Raw genomic sequence first — 22,861 nt, 5'->3', positions numbered from 1 at the left:
CTTTTTATTTATATGTGTATGTGTGTGTGTGTGTATGTATGTATGTATGTATGTATGTATGTATGTATGTATGTATGTATGTATGTATGTATGTATGTATGTATGTATGTATGTATGTATGTATGTATGTATGTATGTATGTATGTATGTATGTATGTATGTATGTATGTATGTATGTATGTATGTATGTATGTATGTATGTATGTATGTATGTATGTATGTATGTATGTATGTATGTATGTATGTATGTATGTATGTATGTATGTATGTATGTATGTATGTATGTATGTATGTATGTATGTATGTATGTATGTATGTATGTATGTATGTATGTATGTATGTATGTATGTTCAAATTCAAAATATATTCAATAAATTCAAAAGGAAACTGCAGAAGGATAATGGACATTTATACATGCAGTTTCTTGACTGTCCGGCTCGGTAAGAATGACTGAAATGGAAGTTAGACAGTCAGGGAGTATTATATTCCCAACACCATGTCAAGAGGAAATTATTATCCACATTTTGACGGCAAGGAAATAAAACCCATTTTCAATTCGGCCCCCGTAGCAAAATGAGTTTGCCACACCTGCAGTAGAGGGTGGTTACAGAAGGAAATAAAACCCATTTTCAATTCGGCCCCCGTAGCAAAATGAGTTTGCCACACCTGCAGTAGAGGGTGGTTACAGAAGGAAATAAAACCCATTTTCAATTCGGCCCCGTAGCAAAATGAGTTTGCCACACCTGCAGTAGAGGGTGGTTACAGAAGGAAATAAAACCCATTTTCAATTCGGCCCCCGTAGCAAAATGAGTTTGCCACACCTGCAGTAGAGGGTGGTTACAGAAGGAAATAAAACCCATTTTCAATTCGGCCCCCGTTGCAAAATGAGTTTGCCACACCTGCAGTAGAGGGTGGTTACAGAAGGAAATAAAACCCATTTTCAATTCGGCCCCCGTAGCAAAATGAGTTTGCCACACCTGCAGTAGAGGGTGGTTACAGAAGGAAATAAAACCCATTTTCAATTCGGCCCCCGTAGCAAAATGAGTTTGACACACCTGCAGTAGAGGGTGGTTACAGAAGTCCTCAAACATGAGGAGTTGGCAGTGAACGTTCCAGACATTATCTGTACATTTAATGGTCGTTTCCTCTGTCTTTCAATGTGTGTGTTTAACTGGAAAGCACAGATGTATGCTTCTGATTGGCTCCTGCTGAATAGACTGTCATCAGAGCCACATTGCTCTCACGTTGTTCCTCCTGATTCTGGACCTGCGCCAGTCTTCCAGGAGTTCGGATCTGAGAGGGAAAGGCTTGAGCCAAGAACACATGGGAGGGGGGGTTATATTGTGTTTAGACAGGTTGTGGACTGGGGGGGGGGGTTATATTGTGTTTAGACAGGTTGTGGACTGGAGGGGGTGGATGGTGGAAATTAAGGTCAACAGAGGCGCAATAAATTCAGGGCAGAAAGTGAAACTCCCCTCGCTCTCTCCCTCTCTTTTCGCTGTCTTCAGTTTGGGTTTGTTTAAGGACAGGGAAGGAAGGAAATGGAAATGTAGAGGAAGGGCAATACTGAAGAGGGAGCGAGGAATTAAGCCGTTGGAATGCTAATCGTGTTCTAGAGTGGTACTCTGAAACTCCATAGAAGTCAGAGCTCAGTGAAAACCCCAAGATGTTAAACCCTGAACACTTGACTGCCATGAAGAGGGATGCCAGAAAATGGGAAAACAAACGCAATACCTCTCTGTGCTGTAATGGTCTTTCCTTCAATTGAGCCAAGCCTGCTTTGTCCCACAACCCTGCCTTTGTCTGTGCTTGTTTCACGAGCCTGTTAACCCATTCAACAGTTAACCCTTGGATAGGCTGTATTAGTGGACACAATTTTCAGGCGGGGGGGGGCGGAGGGTTTTGGACCTAGAAGTGTCGTGGGAGTGTGATATGACAGTCCCCTGCTAAAAAAATAGTGCTGGAAGTACATGGCGCTGTGGGCGGCTAACTGTGTGGTAACTGGTCCTAACGGCAGGTCAGGAGTCACGCTCTGGGTCAGGTACTTGAACAAAAAGCTGTCTGTACAGACGTGCATGGCCCACAGCGGGCTCAAAATCCCACAGTGGGAGAGACACGGTGACGCCGGCGCAGACCTGTGAGTGTGAAACACAGGGTTGTCTGCTAGCAGTGGCTAAAGGCTTTTTACATATTCAGTTCCACTTTCCGTTAACGTGCATTTAACACATCCGAAACCACCCATCTGCTATGTCATACTTTAGTTGCTAGCTGCAGTCCCTGTCTTGATTTGAGTCCAACTGAAGAGTTCTAAAAAGTTCCTCTTTCGTCTGTGAATGTCCCTGTGAATTGCTCTAACCTGTCCCCCTTTCTCTTCCTGTCCCCTACAGGAAGTCTAAGACGAAGCCCAATGGGAAGAAGCCGCCAGCGGAAGAGAAGAAGCAGTATCTGGAGGCGGAGTTCACTAAAGTACGCGTGGTCGACTTCGACCTCAAAGAGCTGGTGCTGCTGCCCAGGGAGATAGACCTCAACGAATGGCTCGCCAGCAACAGTGAGTTACCAGCAGCTGATCAGAATGAAATCATTTTGGGCTCCCAGAAGAGCTAAACACTCGACAGATTTACTTATATCTACCCGGTACTCTACATTTCTGCCTTTTTTCAGTGTCTTCTCTTTGGATGTGTATTCTATAACAGCACTGCAGCTAAATCCTCTGGAAGTTCAGCTCCTTACGTTATATAATGACTCTATAAGAACAACAACATCTCAGGCATCTCCTCTGGAAGTTCAGCTCCAGGTTCAGCTCCTTACGTTATCTAATGACTCTATAAGAACAACAACATCTCAGGCATCTCCTCTGGAAGTTCAGCTCCAGGTTCAGCTCCTTACGTTATCTAATGACTCTATAAGAACAACATCATCTCAGGCATCTCCTCTGGAAGTTCAGCTCCTTACGTTATATAATGACTCTATAAGAACATCATCTCAGGCATCTCCTCTGGAAGTTCAGCTCCTTACGTTATATAAAGACTCTATAAGAACAACAACATCTCAGGCATCTCCTCTGGAAGTTCAGCTCCAGGTTCAGCTCCTTACGTTATCTAATGACTCTATAAGAACATCATCATCTCAGGCATCTCCTCTGGAAGTTCAGCTCCAGGTTCAGCTCCTTACGTTATCTAATGACTCTATAAGAACATCATCATCTCAGGCATCTCCTCTGGAAGTTCAGCTCCTTACGTTATATAATGACTCTATAAGAACATCATCTCAGGCACCTCCTCTGGAAGTTCAGCTCCTTACGTTATATAATGACTCTATAAGAACAACAACATCTCAGGCATCTCCTCTGGAAGTTCAGCTCCAGGTTCAGCTCCTTACGTTATATAATGACTCTATAAGAACATCATCTCAGGCATCTCCTCTGGAAGTTCAGCTCCAGGTTCAGCTCCTTACGTTATATAATGACTCTATAAGAACATAATCTCAGGCATCTCCTCTGGAAGTTCAGCTCCTTACGTTATCTAATGACTCTATAAGAACAACATCATCTCAGGCATCTCCTCTGGAAGTTCAGCTCCTTAAGTTATATAAAGACTCTATAAGAACAACATCATCTCAGGCATCTCCTCTGGAAGTTCAGCTCCAGGTTCAGCTCCTTACGTTATATAATGACTCTATAAGAACATCATCTCAGGCACCTCCTCTGGAAGTTCAGCTCCTTACGTTATATAAAGACTCTATAAGAACATCATCTCAGGCATCTCCTCTGGAAGTTCAGCTCCTTACGTTATATAATGACTCTATAAGAACATCATCTCAGGCATCTCCTCTGGAAGTTCAGCTCCTTACGTTATATAAAGACTCTATAAGAACAACAACATCTCAGGCACCTCCATCTTTGACATCTCGCCTGGAAGTGTCTGAGCCCCTGTAGTTTCCTGCAGGATGAAATGGCTACATCCTTCATTGACAATCCACTGCCTGTTCTATAGTGTTTTTATCGAGTGCCTTCTCCCCAAACGGTTAACTATTATTTTAAATATTATACGATACAAGAATATCTGCTGTTGATAGTTTACAGGCATCTTCTCTAGGGGTTTGTAAGTCCTGTAACACCCTGTTTTATCAGTCTGTGTTGAGAAACCGCATCATGTAAAAACAAATGGAACGTGTTTTCGCCTGCGACTGCATTTTTCTGCGTGAAATCAGGGAGTTAGGCAACTCGGCCAAGCCCCGTCCGTATCGACTCGTGTCAACCACTAATAGAATTAGCCTTGGAACTGAAACGGCGCTCGTCTTGGGAAGAATGTTTTACTTCAGCCACTTTTTATGTGAACTGTTAATAACATTGTATGCTATGTACATTTGGCCACAAACATTTGCCAAAGAAGCCTGAGAAACATATAAAGAAGTTGCCAAAATACCGGTCATGAATGGAGCCAACAGTTCAGTAACCTGCCAATACCTCCAACCTCGTCCCCCTCTGTCTTATACCTGGGGCAGAACTGTACCGTTCTACATGAAATATAGTCAACAAAACATTGGCTTTGTTGTTCCATTCACTGTAAACATTACACTGCAAAATGATTGTGTTCAAGAACAGTACTTACTTGGATCAAATAGCATATCAAATACTTCAAAGTAGCAGCCTAAGTATTTGAAGGAATTTGATGTATGTAGACTATTTGACGAGGCTCGGCCTTGAGCAGACTGTGGGTATTACTGAGTGTGTTTCTTCTCTCCCTTCAGCGACGACCTTCTTCAATCTAATAAACCTGCAGTACAGCACCATCTCAGAGTTCTGTACTGGGGACACCTGTCAAGCCATGACGGCCTGCAACACGTAAGTCATCTCCCCCACCATTGGTTTATTCATCAGTTCTCTAACCTCCAATTGGGTTATTTATCAGTCTCACAACCCATTGGATAATTTATCAAGGATGCGCTGACACGGCAACAGACCGTCTGATGAAAGCAGGAGAGCTCCTGACCACAGGGCTGTACTCAATGTTCCCTATGTCTTTCTGTTGTTTGTGTCCCTTCTCTGTCTGGCTCTCTGTCTCTCTGTCTGTCTCTCTGGCTCTCTGTCTGGCTCTCTGTCTGGCTCTCTGTCTGGCTCTCTGTCTCTCTGTCTGTCTCTCTGTCTGTCTCTCTGGCTCTCTGTCTGGCTCTCTGTCTGGCTCTCTGTCTGTCTCTCTGTCTGTCTCTCTGTCTGTCTCTCTGTCTGTCTCTCTGTCTGTCTCTCTGTCTGGCTCTCTGTCTGGCTCTCTGTCTGGCTCTCTGTCTGGCTCTCTGTCTGGCTCTCTGTCTGGCTCTCTGTCTGGCTCTCTGTCTGGCTCTCTGTCTGGCTCTCTGTCTGGCTCTCTGTCTGGCTCTCTGTCTGGCTCTCTGGCTGGCTCTCTGTCTGGCTCTCTGTCTCGCTCTCTGGCTGGCTCTCTGTCTCTGTCTGGCGCTCTGTCTCTGTCTGGCGCTCTGTCTCTCTGTCTGGCTCTCTGTCTCTCTCTCTGGCTCTCTGGCTCTCTGGCTGGCTCTCTGTCTCTGTCTGGCGCTCTGTCTCTCTCTGGCTCTCTGGCTGGCTCTCTGGCTGGCTCTCTGGCTGGCTCTCTGTCTCTGTCTGGCGCTCTGTCTCTGTCTGGCTCTCTGTCTGGCTCTCTGTCTGGCGCTCTGTCTCTGTCTGGCGCTCTGTCTCTGTCTGGCTCTCTGTCTCTGTCTGGCTCTCTGTCTCTGTCTGGCTCTCTGTCTCTGTCTGGCGCTCTGTCTCTGTCTGGCGCTCTGTCTCTGTCTGGCGCTCTGTCTCTGTCTGGCTCTCTGTCTCTGTCTGGCTCTCTGTCTCTGTCTGGCTCTCTGTCTCTGTCTGGCTCTCTGTCTGTCTCTGTGTGTGTGTTCTAAAGTTGAGAACTTTAGAGGTATCTGTTAGTCAAAGAATGTCCGAATATGCTGCGAGTATTCTCAAATCACATGAGCCTTTCTGAGGTATCGTGTGTTCCTGTCTGCACTGGTGCATAGTGAGGTCTCTGAACACAGTGTTCCTGTCTGCACTGGTGCATAGTGAGGTCTCTGAACACAGTGTTCCTGTCTGGACTGGTGCATAGTGAGGTCTCTGAACACAGTGTTCCTGTCTGGACTGGTGCATAGTGAGGTCTCTGAACACAGTGTTCCTGTCTGCACTGGTGCATAGTGAGGTCTCTGAACACAGTGTTCCTGTCTGGACTGGTGCATAGTGAGGTCTCTGAACACAGTGTTACTGTCTGGACTGGTGCATAGTGAGGTCTCTGAACACAGTGTTCCTGTCTGCACTGGTGCATAGTGAGGTCTCTGAACACAGTGTTCCTGTCTGCACTGGTGCATAGTGAGGTCTCTGAACACAGTGTTCCTGTCTGGACTGGTGCATAGTGAGGATAGAGAGCAGAGATCAAACCGTTCTGAGGAGATTTTATTTCTGTGCGTTCCAATGCCAACGTAACTATCTAGCTAATAGTTGTTGCCCCTGTCGTAAAACCCTTTCAAACATATAGAAGTCATTATGGGAGAACATGAGTCATCACTATACCAGCACTCTGATGATAGTTTAGCTCAGAAGTCCAAACAGGGTCGTAAAATATCACCGCCAGCCATCGTTGTTCATAAAGGAATACCGATACTCAGTACAGAGAGCTCCTGTTTATCTACCTCGGTACAAAGGCAGGGCATCCCACTGCAGTAGTGAAACAAGTGTTAGACATAACATGGAGGCCTGTTCATCCCTGTCAAGCAGAGTGGAGGAGGTTGACTGAGTATTTACCCAATGAGTTGACCCTGTCGGGGCGTGGTAGCGTCTTGGAAAGAGGCTGCCCTCACCTACACCTAGTTATAGGACCGTAAAAGAAACAGATCCACACGTTTAGGCTAAACCACACTACAAACACTGGGAGGTAGTGACAGAGGAAAAACAAACAATGGAGAAGCCGTTGAGAAATGCCAGATTTGTCAGGTGACTAACATGTTACAGGGTTGACCCCATTTAACGTTACTGTATTTTCCCACACCCGCTGTCCCTTCTCTGCTACTGTGGGGACCCACACCCGCTGTCCCCTTCTCTGTTACTGTGGGGACCCACACCCGCTGTCCCCTTCTCTTTTACTGTGGGGACCCACACCCGCTTTCCCCTTCTCTGCTACTGTGGGGACCCACACCCGCTGTCACCTTCTCTGCTACTGTGGGGACCAACACCTGCTGTCCCCTTCTCTGCTACTGTGGGGACCCACACCCGCTGTCCCCTTCTCTGCTACTGTGGGGACCCACACCTGCTGTCCCCTTCTCTGCTACTGTGGGGACCCACAACCGCTGTCACCTTCTCTACTACTGTGGGGACCCACAACCGCTGTCACCTTCTCTGCTACTGTGGGGACGGGACCCACACCCTAAAGAGTGGGAGAGGTTGATGTTCTGTGTCAGGCATGTGAAGGGATCCTGTATGGTGAAACATATTGTTAGGTCACAATAATACGCTACATGGTAGAAAACAGCTAAATAGACGTGGCTGTACAAAGTGTGCAATTATTGTAGTGAAGTACCTTTCCAAACCCCATGAATCCGGATGCCTCCAGTGTTTCCAAGGAGGGTTGTAGCTGTAATATTAACTCAGCAAAAAAGGAAACGTCCTCTCACTGTCAACTGCGTTTTATTTTCAGCAAATTTGACATGTTATGCTTCGTACAAATATTTACACAAGATTCAACAACTGAGACATAAACTGATCAAGTTCAACAGACATGTGACTAACAGAAATTGAATAATGTGTCCCTGAACAAAGGGGTGGTCAAAATCAAAAGTAAACAGTCAGTATCTGGTGTGGCCACCAGCTGCATTAAATACTGCAGTGCATCTCCTCCTCGTGGACTGCACCAGATTTGCCCATTCTTGCCTTGAAATGTTACCCAAGACATTTGGTTCCCAGACATTTCTGGGGAATGGCCCTAGCCCTCACCCTCCGATCCAACAGGTCCCAGACCTGCTCGATGGGATTGAGATCCGGGCTCTTCGCTGGCCATGGCAGAACATTGACATTCCTGTCTTGCAGGAAATCACACACAGAACGAGCAGTATGGCTGGTGGCATTGTCCTGCTGGAGGGTCATGTCAGGATGAGCCTGCAGGAAGAGTACCACATGAGGGAGGAAGATGTCTTCCCTGTAACGAACAGCGTTGAGATTGCCTGCAATGACAACACACTCAGTCTGATGATGCTGTGACACACCGCCTCAGACCATGACGAACCCTGCACCTCCAAATCAATCCCGCTCCAGAGTACAGGCCTCGGTGTAATGCTCCTTCCTTCGACGATAAATGCGAATCCGACCATCAACCCTGGTGAGACAAAACCGCGACTCGTCAGTGAAGAGTACTTTTTGCCAGTCCTGTCTGGTCCAGCGACGGTGGGTTTGTGCCCATAGGTGACGTTGTTGCCGGTGATGTCTGGTGAGGACCGGCCTTACAACCGGCATACAAGCCCTCAGTCCAGACTCTCTCAACCTATTGCGGACAGTCTGAGCACTGCTGGAGGGATTGTGTGTTCCTGGTGTAACTCGGGTAGTTCTTGTTACCATCCTGTAACTGTCCCGCAGGTGTGATCTTCGGATGTACCAATCTTGTGCAGGTGTTGTTACACGTGGTCTGCCACTGTCTCCCTGGAATGCTGTCTTAGGCCACATATGCAGTCCTCATACCTCCTTGCAGCATGCCTAAGACATGTTCATGCAGATGAGCAGGAACCCTGGGCATCTTCTTTTGGTGTTTTTCAGAGTCAGTAGAAAGGCCTCTTTTAGTGTCCTAAATTTTCATAACTTTGACCTTAATTGCCTACCGCCTGTAAGCTGTTAGTTTCTTAACGACTGTTCCACAGATGCATGTTAATTAATTGTTTATGGTTCATTGAACAACCATGGAAAAACAAGTGTTTTTTTGTTGCGGAGTTTAGGCGGTGGCGTCCTGTAGCCAGCCAGTCAGGCTAATGGTGTTCCACAGTAACAGCACCCCAACCTTTCCTTCCTCCGCCTGGCATGAACGCACCCATCTCACAACTGAGACACACAGTCACGGTCCATGCCCTCTTGCCCCAGGCATTGTGAAGCTATTTTAGGGGTAAACTTTCCATGAGCTATGGGAACAGGACCATTTGGTAGTTATCTAAGCCCATTTTCTGTGGGTGGGTGAATGGGTGGGTGGTTTTTTTTGGTGGGCTGTACCAGTCTTTGTAAGCTTGTCTGTTTTGAGGTAGCTGGGGGTGTGTCAGTTTGTGTTTTGGGGTAGCTGGGGGTGTGTATGTTAGCCAGTGAGTGTTAGTGCTGTAATCTCCTCAGCATAGAGTGGTCAGTAGGTCCTCAGTGTGGAGTCCCTGTCCTGGTGTTGGTTCTGGGCCTGTGGTCAGTAGGTCCTCAGTGTGTAGTCCCTATCCTGGTGTTGGTTCTGGGCCTGTGGTCAGTAGGTCCTCAGTGTGGAGTCCCTGCCCTGGTGTTGGTTCTGGGCCTGTGGTCAGTAGGTCCTCTGTGTGTAGTCCCTGTCCTGGTGTTGGTTCTGGGCCTGTGGTCAGTAGGTCCTCAGTGTGTAGTCCCTATCCTGGTGTTGGTTCTGGGCCTGTGGTCAGTAGGTCCTCAGTGTGGAGTCCCTGCCCTGGTGTTGGTTCTGGGCCTGTGGTCAGTAGGTCCTCTGTGTGTAGTCCCTGTCCTGGTGTTGGTTCTGGGCCTGTGGTCAGTAGGTCCTCCGTGTGGAGTCCCTGTCCTGGTGTTGGTTCTGGGCCTGTGGTCAGTAGGTCCTCAGTGTGGAGTCCCTGTCCTGGTGTTGGTTCTGGGCCTGTGGTCAGTAAATCCCTCCTGCAGGTTCAGTTATGTGGATGCTGTACATTCAGGACGTGTAATCCCAGACCATGCTGCTAGTGCTAACACAACCATCCCAGTGAGCACAATTGGTTGAAAGACATATGTCAACGTATTTTCAGCCAAAAAGGCTCACCACTCCACCCACCCTTTCCCTCTACTGCGTTCTAGCTAGCTTTGAGATCGTCCAACCGTTGTTTACAAGCTATTAGCCTTTTAGCTTGACCTTGGTAGATCCTACAGACCTTGCTAGCTCTGCCCAAGGCCTCATTTAGTGCCTGTGCTAGATCAGTTACCCCTTTTAGTTTTGCCAGCCTGTCAGCTACCATACCCTGCTAGCTTCATTAGTTAATAGCTATCCTACTGATAGCTCTGTTTCCCTTTTGCTTTAGCCATGCTAGCATTGACCTTGCTGGTCCTTCCCTGAGTTCTCTTATTTGACTCGTGGTGCCTGTGGTAATGTGTTCTGTAATTTATGACCCCTTTAGCTCTCATGCCCAGCCTAGCGTCACTATCCCGCTGCTAGCTATAGTACAGTATTCCCTGGTTGCCAGTGTCATGCTAGCCGTGCTAGTTTTGTTTGGCGGCTTCACTGACTTGCCATTTGACCTTGCTAACTCATGATACCCCGTGGCTAGCCCTGAGGGGCGGCATTCAGTTACAACCACCATCTAACTGGGTCACCCCTCTCCGGAAATGTTTGACCAGTCAGAGTGAGCGGCCGTGCGACTGGGGGATCAGTGTCGTGTTACTCCGAGACTGCAGGGAATTCGGCCCTGGAAATGGAAGGGCCAGGACAGGGGGTTCGCTAAGTCCACTGGAATGAAAATATGCAAACATGTCTATTTTAGGAGGTGGTTGGCTGGGCTGGAGGCCTGTTTGGCAGATCCACACTAGGGATATGTGACAAATTGATTTATTATTTTTATTTTTTTTACCAGTTTTCCGTTAAAACAATAAGAGCATTTTAACAAAATGCCACATGAAATCCTATTGCGTGGTATGACCGCAAGGGGGCAATGAAGTTATATCGCAGTCATATAGTAGCCTTCAGGCATTTGGAATCTGTTTTGTAGCTGCCTGAACAGGCCAGTGAAATTTTGTCGCAAAAACGACCATTGCTACACATGTTCTTTCCATTTGTTATGTGTATTAGCGACTTACAACAAAAAATGGACCTAGCCAAGTCACAGTTCTACATTTTCCATCTGTTACATGTCTCACTTAATTTCCACCCGACCTCTCCCTCTACACATCCAAGCTTCCATTAGGCCTACAGAAATTACTGCCTATAAAAATGTATCTACGTTAAAGCTGTAGACGAGCTACATTCCTTGTTTAATCATGACAGCTCTGTCGCAGATTCTAAAGGGGCAGCTCTGTCGCAGATTCTAAAGGGGCAGCTCTGTCGCAGATTCTAAAGGGGCAGCTCTGTCGCAGATTCTAAAGGGGCAGCTCTGTCGCAGATTCTAAAGGGGCAGCTCTGTCGCAGATTCTAAAGGGGCAGCTCTGTCGCAGATTCTAAAGGGGCAGCTCTGTCGCAGATTCTAAAGGGGCAGCTCTGTCGCAGATTCTAAAGGGGCAGCTCTATCGCAGATTCTAAAGGGGCAGCTCTGTCGCAGATTCTAAAGGGGCATGTGTTCTAACCACAAGCTCTCTCATAGGCCTAGTGTCTTCCATCTTTCAACATTATGAAGTGAATGATTCAGCCATTTTGAGTTTCTGTAAAAGCACACCTTGCCGTGCAAGAAAGCTGCCTCACTTCGTACTCATCCTTTTACCAGAGATGATTAATAATGAGATGTAGGTAGTGATTGAACCTACCAGGTTGTTTCTGTTAATTATCAGATGACTTGTCAGCAATAACTACTAGATGAAGGAGTAACAGCCGAGATGATGTACATTTCAAAGCGCATGTATGTACACATGAGGCAGTAGTGACATAGAAAAATAACCCACTTTGTCTTTCTGTTTGTGTCCAGAATATACTACTGGTATGACGAGAGGGGGAAGAAGACAAAATGCACTGCCCCTCAGTACGTCGACTTCGTCATGAGTCTGGTGCAGAAGCTGGTCACAGAAGAGGAAAACTTCCCTACAAAATATGGTGAGTTGAGCTCTGGTCCACTCCAGACATGCAGAGCCTCGCTGTGGTCAGTCGGCACTACTGTAGCCTCTTCTCCTCTGACGTCACACTGAAGCTGGGACTTTGGGAACTGTGCCGTTGCTGCCCTCTAATGTCTCAAGTAGTAGAAGTCCTTAAATGATTTTTGGACTTTAGGAACAGTTTTGCCATTGTGATAATAGCTTGGCAATGCCAAAGCAACTAAAAAAGACCACAATATTTTTTAACCATGCTCGTTCTCCCTTTTCTCTCCTCTTTCTCCATGCAGGCAAAGAGTTCCCCAACTCGTTTGACTCTTTGGTAAAGAAGATTTGCCGGTACCTCTTCCACGTCCTGGCTCACCTCTACTGGGCTCATTTTAAGGAGACAGTGGCCCTGGACCTGCAGGGTCACTTGAACACTCTGTACGCACATTTCATTGTTTTCGTAAGGGAATTCAACCTGGTCGACCCCAAGGAGACCTGTATCATGGACGACCTGTCCGAAATCCTCTGCGCCCCGGTGCCCCCCACCCCAGCACCCGCCGCCCCTTCCTCCCCTAACTCGGCCCCCTCCCCCTCCTCACACAACCACGTGACGGAGAGATGAGCAGGGGGTGCCGTGACAAGCAGCCCCGGGAAGAAGACGGTAGAAGATGAATATAGAGAAGAGATGGAAACGTTCCTGGTCCCCTTCCTAGACCTCAGGCTCCAGCAGCAGGACTTAGAGACCTTCCACTAACCTGATATTTCACTGACACCAACCAGCCGGAAGGAAGGTTTATTTGAGGGGGGAGGGGGGGTGTTGCCACACCAACAGGAATTGGTGTGAGCCTGTTCCTTCCAGGGGCAAATCCCTCCCATCTGCTCTGCAATTTAAACTAGGAACAAATATGTAATGTTTTTTATTTTAATTTTGGTTTTATTTTACTTTTATTCTGTTGGAAAGGTTTTTATTCAGTTGTATTTGTTTTTCTCATTTGAGACAGTGTTTCTGTTTGCCCTTCTCTCCCTCTGTTCTCTGCCTAAAGTACAGTTCAGGATGGTGACTGCTTTGCTTGAACGTACTATTGTATAGTGTTGTTATTGTGTGGAGAAAAGGTGACTCAACAATGAGTATTGGCTCCTCGCTCCTGCCTAGTGGTGGGAGGATTGAAGGGGGAGGGTCTATAGGGAGCCACGTTACTACCTAGTGGGACAATACTAGCCAATCACTGTTTGAGTTGTTAATCTGGAGATGATTAAAGCGCTTCCTACTCAGGACCAGAGAGAACACAAGTCACTGCATTTATTCTCTCCCACCCTCGCTCTCTCTCTGTTCACAAAACTACTCTGTCCCTTCAATATTACAGTTGTCATTCTCGTATTACTTTAGTCATGTATTCACCTGATGAACCCCTCTTTAACATCCCTGTCCCAGAGGCCACCCATAGGGGGCAGTATAGACATAGGCTGGCACTGCCACGCAAACAGGGAGATAAGAAGATATCAAAATTCTATGTAAGTTATTTAATATGACCAGACCTGCTATTACAAGACAGACTGGTGCCCATGTCTGGTTACAGGGGAGATTGGTGCAGAGTGGAGTCCTCTTCCCCATGGAACTGCAGTTTGCTGCGGTGTGATGGAGCGTTGGCCACCCTGCCCTCTCTAGCAGCACAGGAGAAGGACAAGGACATTGGTAATGTCTGCAGGCCCAGAAAGAGGGGAGGAAAGGAGGAGAGAAAGGAGAAGTATGGTGTGGTCTGCTTTACTGTTCTGTATTGCTGAAGAAGCCCCCCAGCCCCTTGTCTTTTGGAGTTTTATTTTCCCTTTTTAAATGATCAAAGAGGAAAGTAGTTAATGAAAGATGTTCTCCTACACATATATAGAAAGCTGCACGGTCTGCTTCATCTTCACTGTACAGAGAGAGGAAAGAGGAATCAATCAGACAGCCTCTGTATCGAGGAGGAGGCTTTATTCTCTGTTTATTTATTTTCATTTGGTTTTGTTTGCAGGGTTCTTCAGTTCTGGCTTTTATTTTTATGTATTTTAATTATTAACTAAGTTAAAAGCAATTTAATATTTTAAGCTCTGCTGATTATAATCGAATAAAATACATAAATGCCGCTCGGTCTCGTGTTGTCTTCTGTCAACCTGATGATGATGATGATGATGTGTGACATGCATGTGCATAGAAATATTACACGGAAAACATGTCAAGGAAACTCTCTTCTGCATATCATCCTTACATATATACACACACACACACACACACACAGTACATGTCAAGTGCTTTTCAACAGGCATTTCCTCTTTATTGCCAAAGTCAAGCTTTGCATAAACACTATCAAACACCATAGTGATTTTTACCATACAAGAGCATCATTATGTAGATCAGCAGTGCTGAAGTTCTCAAGGGCCACAGTGTCAGTTCTACTGGTGTTAATGCAGTGCCAGATGGAAAGCCTGCAGGAGGCTCGTTCTTCAGTGGGAGTGTTGGGCACCAGTACACACACACTGGCTTCTGCCTCCCAACTGGATACAGTACTTGCATAACTTTGCATAATGTTATAAATGTATCAAAATGCATTCCGTCATACATGTGCATATGTTTTCATTTAGGACCCTGATTTAGAATGTATTTGATACGTGCTGATTGTGGGATTGCTAAAACAAGACATTCAGGCACCTAAAATCACCTAATGCTTCAGGTAATGTCGCATTCACATTGCAGTCTATAATAGAGCTATTGGGCTACAAAATGCAGTGTTCTTTGATCCTGGTCTTTACTATACCCACAGGCTGTGAAGGTTTTTCTTCTGGTCCAGCGCTGAGTATGAATTACAGGGGGGAGTTTGTGTGAGCCCCAATAAAGGTGCACTGCACTTCTTAGAATTGCTTTCAATGAGTGACAGATCTATAACTCATATTTTTATGTGAAAGTTACATATTGAATGCAACAGAAGTCTAATATCTGGTGGCTCTAAATCATGCTAATTTAACCATTCTATTTATTTAAAGTTCCAGTGCAGACATTTTTATCTAGATTTCAAATTTTGGCGTAACAAGTAAGCACCTTACTGTGATTATGTTCATATAAAATAGTCAAAAAGAAACAAAAATGGCTTCTTAGCAAAGATTAATTTCTCAAGCAAGAATCCCTGCAAGATCCTGCACCTCTGGCTGACAGTTTTACTAACAGGTATTGTGTCAATTTAAAACTTACACAAGACAGTTGACAGAGTTGTCAATTTAAAGACATTTTGCCAATTTATTAATTACTACATTTACCTAACATTACATAGTTAATCCAGAGATTCTTTGCCTTGATTCGGTAGTCTCATTGCATTTATAGTTATTTCTGATAGACACATCAGCTAATTAGTATTTTATTTTTGTGGGGTAAATACAGGAAAATATTTTAATAAAAGTCACCTTGTCCTAGAGAGATTTACAGTTATCAAAATGTCACTACTGGGTAAGCCTACACAAAGCACAGCCCTTATTTTAAGTGTTTCTAAAATCCACAATGGGAAAAATGGTGGGGAAACGATTGGACCCATTTCCTTGATTGACTGCTAGGTTTTATGGATATTATTGAACCAACGTTTTTTCCGCTCACAAATCAGAACCATGGCCTGCCACATATTTAGCTTATGTTGTATTAGGCTAAGCAGAGGTGATTTAATGATGTTGAAATGATGCTGGAATAGTGGAGGCAGCTCGTTTTCTTTGCAACTTGCAATAACTCTCCATGGTTGTATCACGGTCGCAAGGCATATGAACTAGCAGGTTATCTATTTTTTTCTGGCTTCCGCAGTGAGTTTTACCCATGATGCACGTGTAACGGATGTGAAACGGCCTAAAGTTATACTGTTACACACGCTACTTCTAATCACGTCCTTGGTTGAAGCAGGTGTTAGGACTGGGCAAGAAAAAGGCCTGCACACCCTGTGGGTGCCATGGAACAGAATAATAACACTGCTAGAACATAATAAACATTTCATTTCTGTAGTATTACAAAGTTATCCTTTAAAATTCAATAGGTAATACAAATCTATTACTTTCACATACAAAATGCAATGGCAACTCCTTTATACCTGTAAAAGTAGGCTATTTAGGCTAGTGGGCTGATGGTGCTGTATTGCTTCATGCGTAGTGAGAGCCGCCGCCTTCTCACCGACGGCCGCGGGGTCGCGTGCTCTTGCAGTTTAAACCTGGCGATGCCTCCCTTCTCATCCAGTTTCTTGGCACTGCAGCTGGGTGTCGCTACTCTAACTGTGTTACCGAATTTAGAATAGTCCACCGCATACATGCCCTCCTCCTCGGATATAGTGGGCACAAAGCGCTGCCCCCACAGTATCTCCTCAGACAGGTAGGATGTCCGGGCCTGGGTGGTTATCCCCGTGGTCTCCACCACCCCCTCCAGCACCACTACCACCTCGATATCATTATTTTGTAAATCCAATGGCGAAAGCTCGTAGAGCGGGCTGTCTTTGTCAATAACGTGGCATATGATGAGAGGGACCACCAGGAAAATACCGTTGGTCCCCACGGGGTTGTCCATGTGAATGTCTATCTGGTCCAGGGGGACCACCTCGCCCTCCGAAGTGGTGGTGCGCCTTACCACCTGCATCCGCACGGTGGCACTGATGATCATGCTCTTCCGCAGGTCCCCTAAACGGATCATAAAGCACAGTTTGTTATTTCGGATGGAGATGACGGCGTGCTTGCTGAAGATCAGCGTTTCGGCGCGCCGGTTGGCCTGGGCCGTCTTCATAAAGATACACCCCAGCATTATAGCGTTAATCAGCAAGCCCACGATGTTCTGAATGATAAGGACCACTATGGCAGACAAGCATTCCTCTGTGACCATGCGCCCCCCGAACCCGATGGTCACCTGTACCTCTATGGAGAAAAGGAACGCAGATGAGAAGGAGTGGATGTCCGTCACGCACGGGACAAAGTCGTCACCCTTTTGATCCAGATCGCCGTGCGCAAAGGCAATGAGCCACCAAACCATTGCAAACAGCAGCCAGCTGCACAGAAATGACATAGTGAAAATTATAAGCGTGTGAAGCCATTTTAGATCCACTAAAGTGGTGAAAACATCCTGTAGGAACCGTCCCTGTTCGCGAATGTTCGTGTGGGCCACATTACAGGTTCCGTTTTTGGCGACGAAACGAGCCTTCCGCGCTTTTAACGCCTTGAATTTAGGCTGCTGGACATCCTCAGCCAAGCGGGTAAGCAAGTAGTCGTCCGGGATCAGTCCTTTTCGGGAAAGCATAATGCTCCCATAGCCTACTAGTCACCCCCTAACCACTTGCTTTGGATTATGAAGATTGGCTACCTCTTCTCTTGATTAAATATATTGGTTAAGGAATTCCTTTTCTCAACTGTGTCTTCTAGTCGAAGGTCAACCGCCGGTGACAGTACTCTTCCGAATGACAGCAGCTGTCCGGAGAGAGTGGTGTGCTGTCATCCAGTCTCTAAAAGTATGTGTGCTCCTCACATCGGTTAGGCAGGGACACCACCATAGCCGCCCAGGTCTCATGAGAAGATTCAGCTGCCGCTGTCAGTCACGAACTGCAACTCGATATTTCCATCGCCGTTGACGCACCGGTCTGGCGCGCTATCCACACGATGAAAACAGAATTCGCTCATGTATAGGCCAACCTTTAACGAGGTAGATATATCGTAACAGGAGTGGTGTAATCGTCTACTAACCCGAGTGTTTTACCCAGAGGTGATACAACTACCCCGGCCCCATTGTTCTGATGAGGGAGCATAGAGATACATAGAGGACTCCATTTCCCAAAAGCCCATTTTAGAGGACTTTCGCCATTTTTAAGTAGTCAACTGGGTGGGACTTCCTATTGGTTAAGGAAGGATCACATAATTCCATCCAGGTCACCAGGAGGGTTTAGCCAATTAAGTATAACTGCAGTGGCAATAAATCGCCAACCTTGGCTTTATACCTGTTCAAACAACACACTCAGTGGCAGTATGCACCCTTCCAGTTTGTTTACCAACTCATAGAAGTAGTAGAAGAAGATAATTGATTACTTCAAAATGGAGATTGCCTCAATGGCACTGCCCATGCTCTCACAGATGCCATAATAGAAGAGTTACAATGTTGTGTCATCTAACTATCTCTATGGGAGACAGGCTGGTTAGATGAAGCTCAGTGCTGCTAAATTAGCAACAAGATCTCACAGAATCTCTTCAGTATTTCGATGGTTCAGTTTAGCCATTCAATCCGACTGTTTAAGGTAAGGGTTAAGGTTTGGGATAGGGTTAAAACAGAACAACTTGACGGTTCAATTTAGGCATACATTTTGACTGGTTAGATAAGGGTTAAGGTTAGTGACAGAAAAACTAAAAACAAGTCCCTAGCACTGGAATTAAAGGCGTAATCTTTGGAGCCAGAGCTGGTGGTTTAAGCCATGGATCAGATGCTGCTGGAAGTGGTGTTGGAGGGCCAGAAGGGGGAAGTATTCCTAAGATCATATCCCAAGGCCCCAGGGTAGTGATGGGGACATCACCCTGTGTAGGATGCTGTCTTTCAGATGGAATGTTAAACAGGTGTTCTTACTCTCTGTGGTCACTAAATATCCTATGGCAATTATCATAAGAGTAGGGGTGTTAATCCTGGTGTCCTGGCTAAATTCCCATTTCCATCATGGCCACCTAATCATCCCCCTCATTACTAATAGGTATATATCCCTCCTCACCTCTCCACCCGATAGCTGATGTGTGGTGAGCATTCTGCCTCAAGACATTGGGTGTTACACATTGGTGGTGGATGAGATGAGCTTCCCCCTTAAAGCGCTTTGGGTGACTAGAAAAAGCATTGTATAAGTCCAATCAATTATTGACAATTATGTTACTAGATGGTAATAGAGGCTCACATTGCCCCTAGTGGCCGGTATTGAAGACATCTCCCAACGTCCTGTGGACCATCTGGTGTGACCTGGTTGAAACCAGAGCTTGAGCAGGGAAGGCATTAGGCAGAAGAAACTGTTCCTCTTTCAGCTGTACTTGATCAGTAGCCTAATATGAAACATCATCTGAAAGTCTGGGCTATGCTGATGGCATTTCTCTCGAGGGATCAATGAACTACATTTAGTTAATCAATGTTTCAACTCAAATGATTGAATTAGAACCTTTTCACATATGGAAGGTTATTTATTCATTCTCAATTATAGACAATCTTCCCAAACACTAATGCCATAATATATTAATAAGAAAATAATTAGACAACACACAATCAAACTACATCCATCTCAGACAATAGACCTGAACACAATACAAATACATGGGACTTATAGAGAGATTTTTCAATAACCCAAAGTGCTTTACAATAGTAGATACTAAACAAAAAACAGAGATTAAAACAAAACAAGAAACAGGGGCTAAAGAAGGGAAAAGAGTGTGATGTCTCAGCGATGTCTCAGTGATGTCTTGGGCAGGTGTTGTGTTTCTGACACCCATTAACTATTTAAACAATTATGTAGCAGTCTTATGGCTTGGGGGTAGAAACTGGGTTGTAAACAACAGGTGTAGACTAACAGTGAAATGGATACTTAAGGGCCCTTCCCAACAATGCAGAGAGGAAAGAAATAGAGAAATAATCAAGTAAAACACGTAATAATACAAGTAACTTGGCTTTATACAAGGAGTACCAGTATCGAGTCGATGTGCAGGGTTACGAGGTAATAACTTGGCTTTATACAAGGAGTACCAGTATCGAGTCGATGTGCAGGGGTACGAGGTAATAACTTGGCTTTATACAAGGAGTACCAGTATCGAGTCGATGTGCAGGGGTACGAGGTAATAACTTGGCTTTATACAAGGAGTACCAGTATCGAGTCGATGTGCAGGGGTACGAGGTAATAACTTGGCTTTATACAAGGAGTACCAGTATCGAGTCGATGTGCAGGGGTACGAGGTAATAACTTGGCTTTATACAAGGAGTACCAGTATCGAGTCGATGTGCAGGGTTACGAGTTAGTAACTTGGCTATATACAAGGAGTACCAGTATCGAGTCGATGTGCAGGGTTACGAGGTAATAACTTGGCTTTATACAAGGAGTACCAGTATCGAGTCGATGTGCAGGGTTACGAGGTAATACCTTGGCTATATACAAGGAGTACCAGTATCGAGTCGATGTGCAGGGTTACGAGGTAATAACTTGGCTATATACAAGGAGTACCAGTATCGAGTCGATGTGCAGGGTTACGAGGTAATAACTTGGCTATATACAAGGAGTACCAGTATCGAGTCGATGTGCAGGGTTACGAGGTAATAACTTGGCTATATACAAGGAGTACCAGTATCGAGTCGATGTGCAGGGTTACGAGGTAATAACTTGGCTATATACAAGGAGTACCAGTATCGAGTCGATGTGCAGGGTTACGAGGTAATAACTTGGCTATATACAAGGAGTACCAGTATCGAGTCGATATGCAGGGTACGAGGTAATAACTTGGCTTTATACAAGGAGTACCAGTATCGAGTCGATGTGCAGGGGTACGAGGTAATAACTTGGCTTTATACAAGGAGTACCAGTATCGAGTCGATGTGCAGGGTTACGAGGTAATAACTTGGCTATATACAAGGAGTACCAGTATCGAGTCGATGTGCAGGGTTACGAGGTAATAACTTGGCTTTATACAAGGAGTACCAGTATCGAGTCGATGTGCAGGGTTACGAGGTAATAACTTGGCTATATACAAGGAGTACCCGTATCGAGTCGATGTGCAGGGTTACGAGGTAATAACTTGGCTATATACAAGGGGTACCCATATCGAGTCGATGTGCAGGGTTACGAGGTAGTAACTTGGCTATATACAAGGGGTACCCGTATCGAGTCGATGTGCAGGGTTACGAGGTAATAACTTGGCTATATACAAGGGGTACCCGTATCGAGTCGATGTGCAGGGTTACGAGGTAATGTCACGTTCTGACCTTTATTTCCTTTGTTTTGTCCTTATTTAGTATGGTCAGGGCGTGAGTTGGGGTGGGCAGTCTATGTTTGTTTTTCTATGATTTGGGGATTTCTATGTTTCGGCCTAGTATGGTTCTCAACCAGAGGCAGGTGTCATTAGTTGTCTCTGATTGAGAATCATACTTAGGTCGCCTGGGTTTCACTGTTTGTTTGTGGGTGATTGTCTATGTTAGTTGCTGGTGTCAGCTCAGTTCTTATGACAGCTTCACGGTCGTTTATTGTTTTTGTACAGTTTACTTCGTGTTTTTTATCATCTATTAAATGCTGCATTTACACCACGCTGCGCTTTGGTCCGCTTCTTACGACGACCGTGACAGGTAATTGAGCTAGATATGTAACTAGGAATAACGTGACAAAATCATAAACGAACAGCAGCGTATGATATACTAACAGCAGCATATGTGATGCATCAAAACAGTTAGTGCAAAAAGGGTCAATGCACATAGTCAGCATAGCTGTTTGGTTAACTATTTAAACAATGTTGTAGTCATGTTATGGCTTGGGGGTAGAAGCTGTTCAGGGTCATGTTGGTTGTAGAATTGGTGCATCGGTACCGCTTGCCGTGCGGTAGCAGAGAGAACAGTCTATGACTTGGGTGGCTGGAGTCTGACAATTTTTTAGGGCTATCTTCTGACACCGCCTGGTGTAGAGGTCCTGGATGGCAGGGAGTTTGGCCCCAGTGATGTACTGGGTCCTATGCACTACCCTCTGTAGCGCCTTGGGGTCGGATGCCAAACAGTTGCAGTATCAAGCTGTGATGTAGCCAATCAAGATGCTCTCAATGGTGAAGCTGTAGAACTTTTTGAGGATCTGAGGGACCATACCAAATCTTTTCAGCCTCCTGAGGGGGAAGAGATGTTGTCGTGGCCTCTTCACGACTGTGTTGGTGTTTGTGGACCATTGTCCAGCAACCCTGGAGAAGGCCCATTACATACACATGGAATCTGAATCCCTCTCATGCTGTTTTTCAAGGCTATAATTCAGGTCCTAAATCTTTGTTTCTGACATCCCTTGTGTAACTTTCTCAGTCACGATACACAAAACCCATGCTGAACTGGGTTCACATTTCCAGAATGTCCATGGGTGCTGGGGCCCCCATAACAAACCAGGGGACTCCATAAATGTTAATATTAACCTTGGCATTCCCATAAACACGTCCAATATAAACCTTGCTTGCAGCAGTCACTTTCACATTGCAGGCACTGGCACTGTGATACCCTGGTGTCACATGTTTCACAGCCCTTAACCTCAAGTCCAACGCTTACATGAACCCTAATCTCACCCTAAACTCCAAAAAGACACACTGTTCCTGGGACCTTTGTCTGTCTGGGAGCTGCTTCAGCTAGATAGTATTGACTATGTCTATATCACAGCCCAGAGTCAGTTGAAGTGTCATTCTAACCCAGCCTTCCACAGCTGACTTGCTTGGCTTTGTACATTGTGAGGTCACACAAAACTACCTTCCTGTCAATAAACTGTAGGCAAAACTGCTGTGCAATGATTATGTTTTTTATTAACATATAATTAACATTTTATGTACAAAAATATTATAATAATATACAGCCCATGGTACAAGTAAAGAGTTTAATTCTAAATTGCTATATATCCATTTTCAGAAATGTTGATAAATGAGCTTTTCTTGATTAAAGAACTTCTGAAAGAGATAGTGAAAACACTCACCAATCTAATCATGTCATGGGGTTTTTCAGTGACAGGCATGTATTTGTTTAAAATCGATCACTTGATGGTTTCATTTCAGAGAGACAAATGATCATGTCTTTTTTCATCATAGGTTCACTTCAACTATGACCGACAAAATTACTTTTAAAAATCTCCAGAAAATCACATTGTAGGATTTTTAATGAATTTATTTGCAAATTATTGTGGAAAAAGAAGTATTTGATCACCTACAAAC

General features: G+C 45.3%; 2 protein-coding genes across 7 annotated transcripts in view; one reads left to right on the top strand and one right to left on the bottom strand.

The window, feature by feature from the left end:
• The window catches only part of LOC124037572 (MOB kinase activator 2-like), a 116,303-nt gene extending 102,242 nt beyond the window's left edge, over window positions 1-14,061 (top strand). For all 6 annotated transcript variants that reach the window (XM_046352403.1, XM_046352401.1, XM_046352402.1 and 3 more), the window contains exons 2-5: window positions 2,388-2,548; window positions 4,750-4,843; window positions 11,833-11,957; window positions 12,244-14,061. In XM_046352403.1, the coding sequence (XP_046208359.1) occupies window positions 2,388-2,548; window positions 4,750-4,843; window positions 11,833-11,957; window positions 12,244-12,563 (700 nt within the window). In that variant the 3' untranslated portion in view covers window positions 12,564-14,061. The remainder of the gene's footprint in view (window positions 1-2,387; window positions 2,549-4,749; window positions 4,844-11,832; window positions 11,958-12,243) is intronic.
• Window positions 14,054-17,692, bottom strand: LOC124037571 (ATP-sensitive inward rectifier potassium channel 11-like). Its single transcript, XM_046352399.1, has one exon. It carries the CDS (start codon window positions 17,220-17,222, stop codon window positions 16,053-16,055), a length of 1,170 nt encoding a protein of 389 aa, XP_046208355.1. The 5' UTR covers window positions 17,223-17,692; the 3' UTR covers window positions 14,054-16,052.
• Window positions 17,693-22,861: the final 5,169 nt, after the last annotated feature.

Source organism: Oncorhynchus gorbuscha, linkage group LG06 (genome assembly GCF_021184085.1).
Source record: "Oncorhynchus gorbuscha isolate QuinsamMale2020 ecotype Even-year linkage group LG06, OgorEven_v1.0, whole genome shotgun sequence".
NCBI classification, from domain to species: domain Eukaryota; kingdom Metazoa; phylum Chordata; class Actinopteri; order Salmoniformes; family Salmonidae; genus Oncorhynchus; species Oncorhynchus gorbuscha.
The sequence above is the reverse complement of the archived record's forward strand: the minus strand, read 5'-3'. Positions and strand labels throughout refer to the sequence as shown.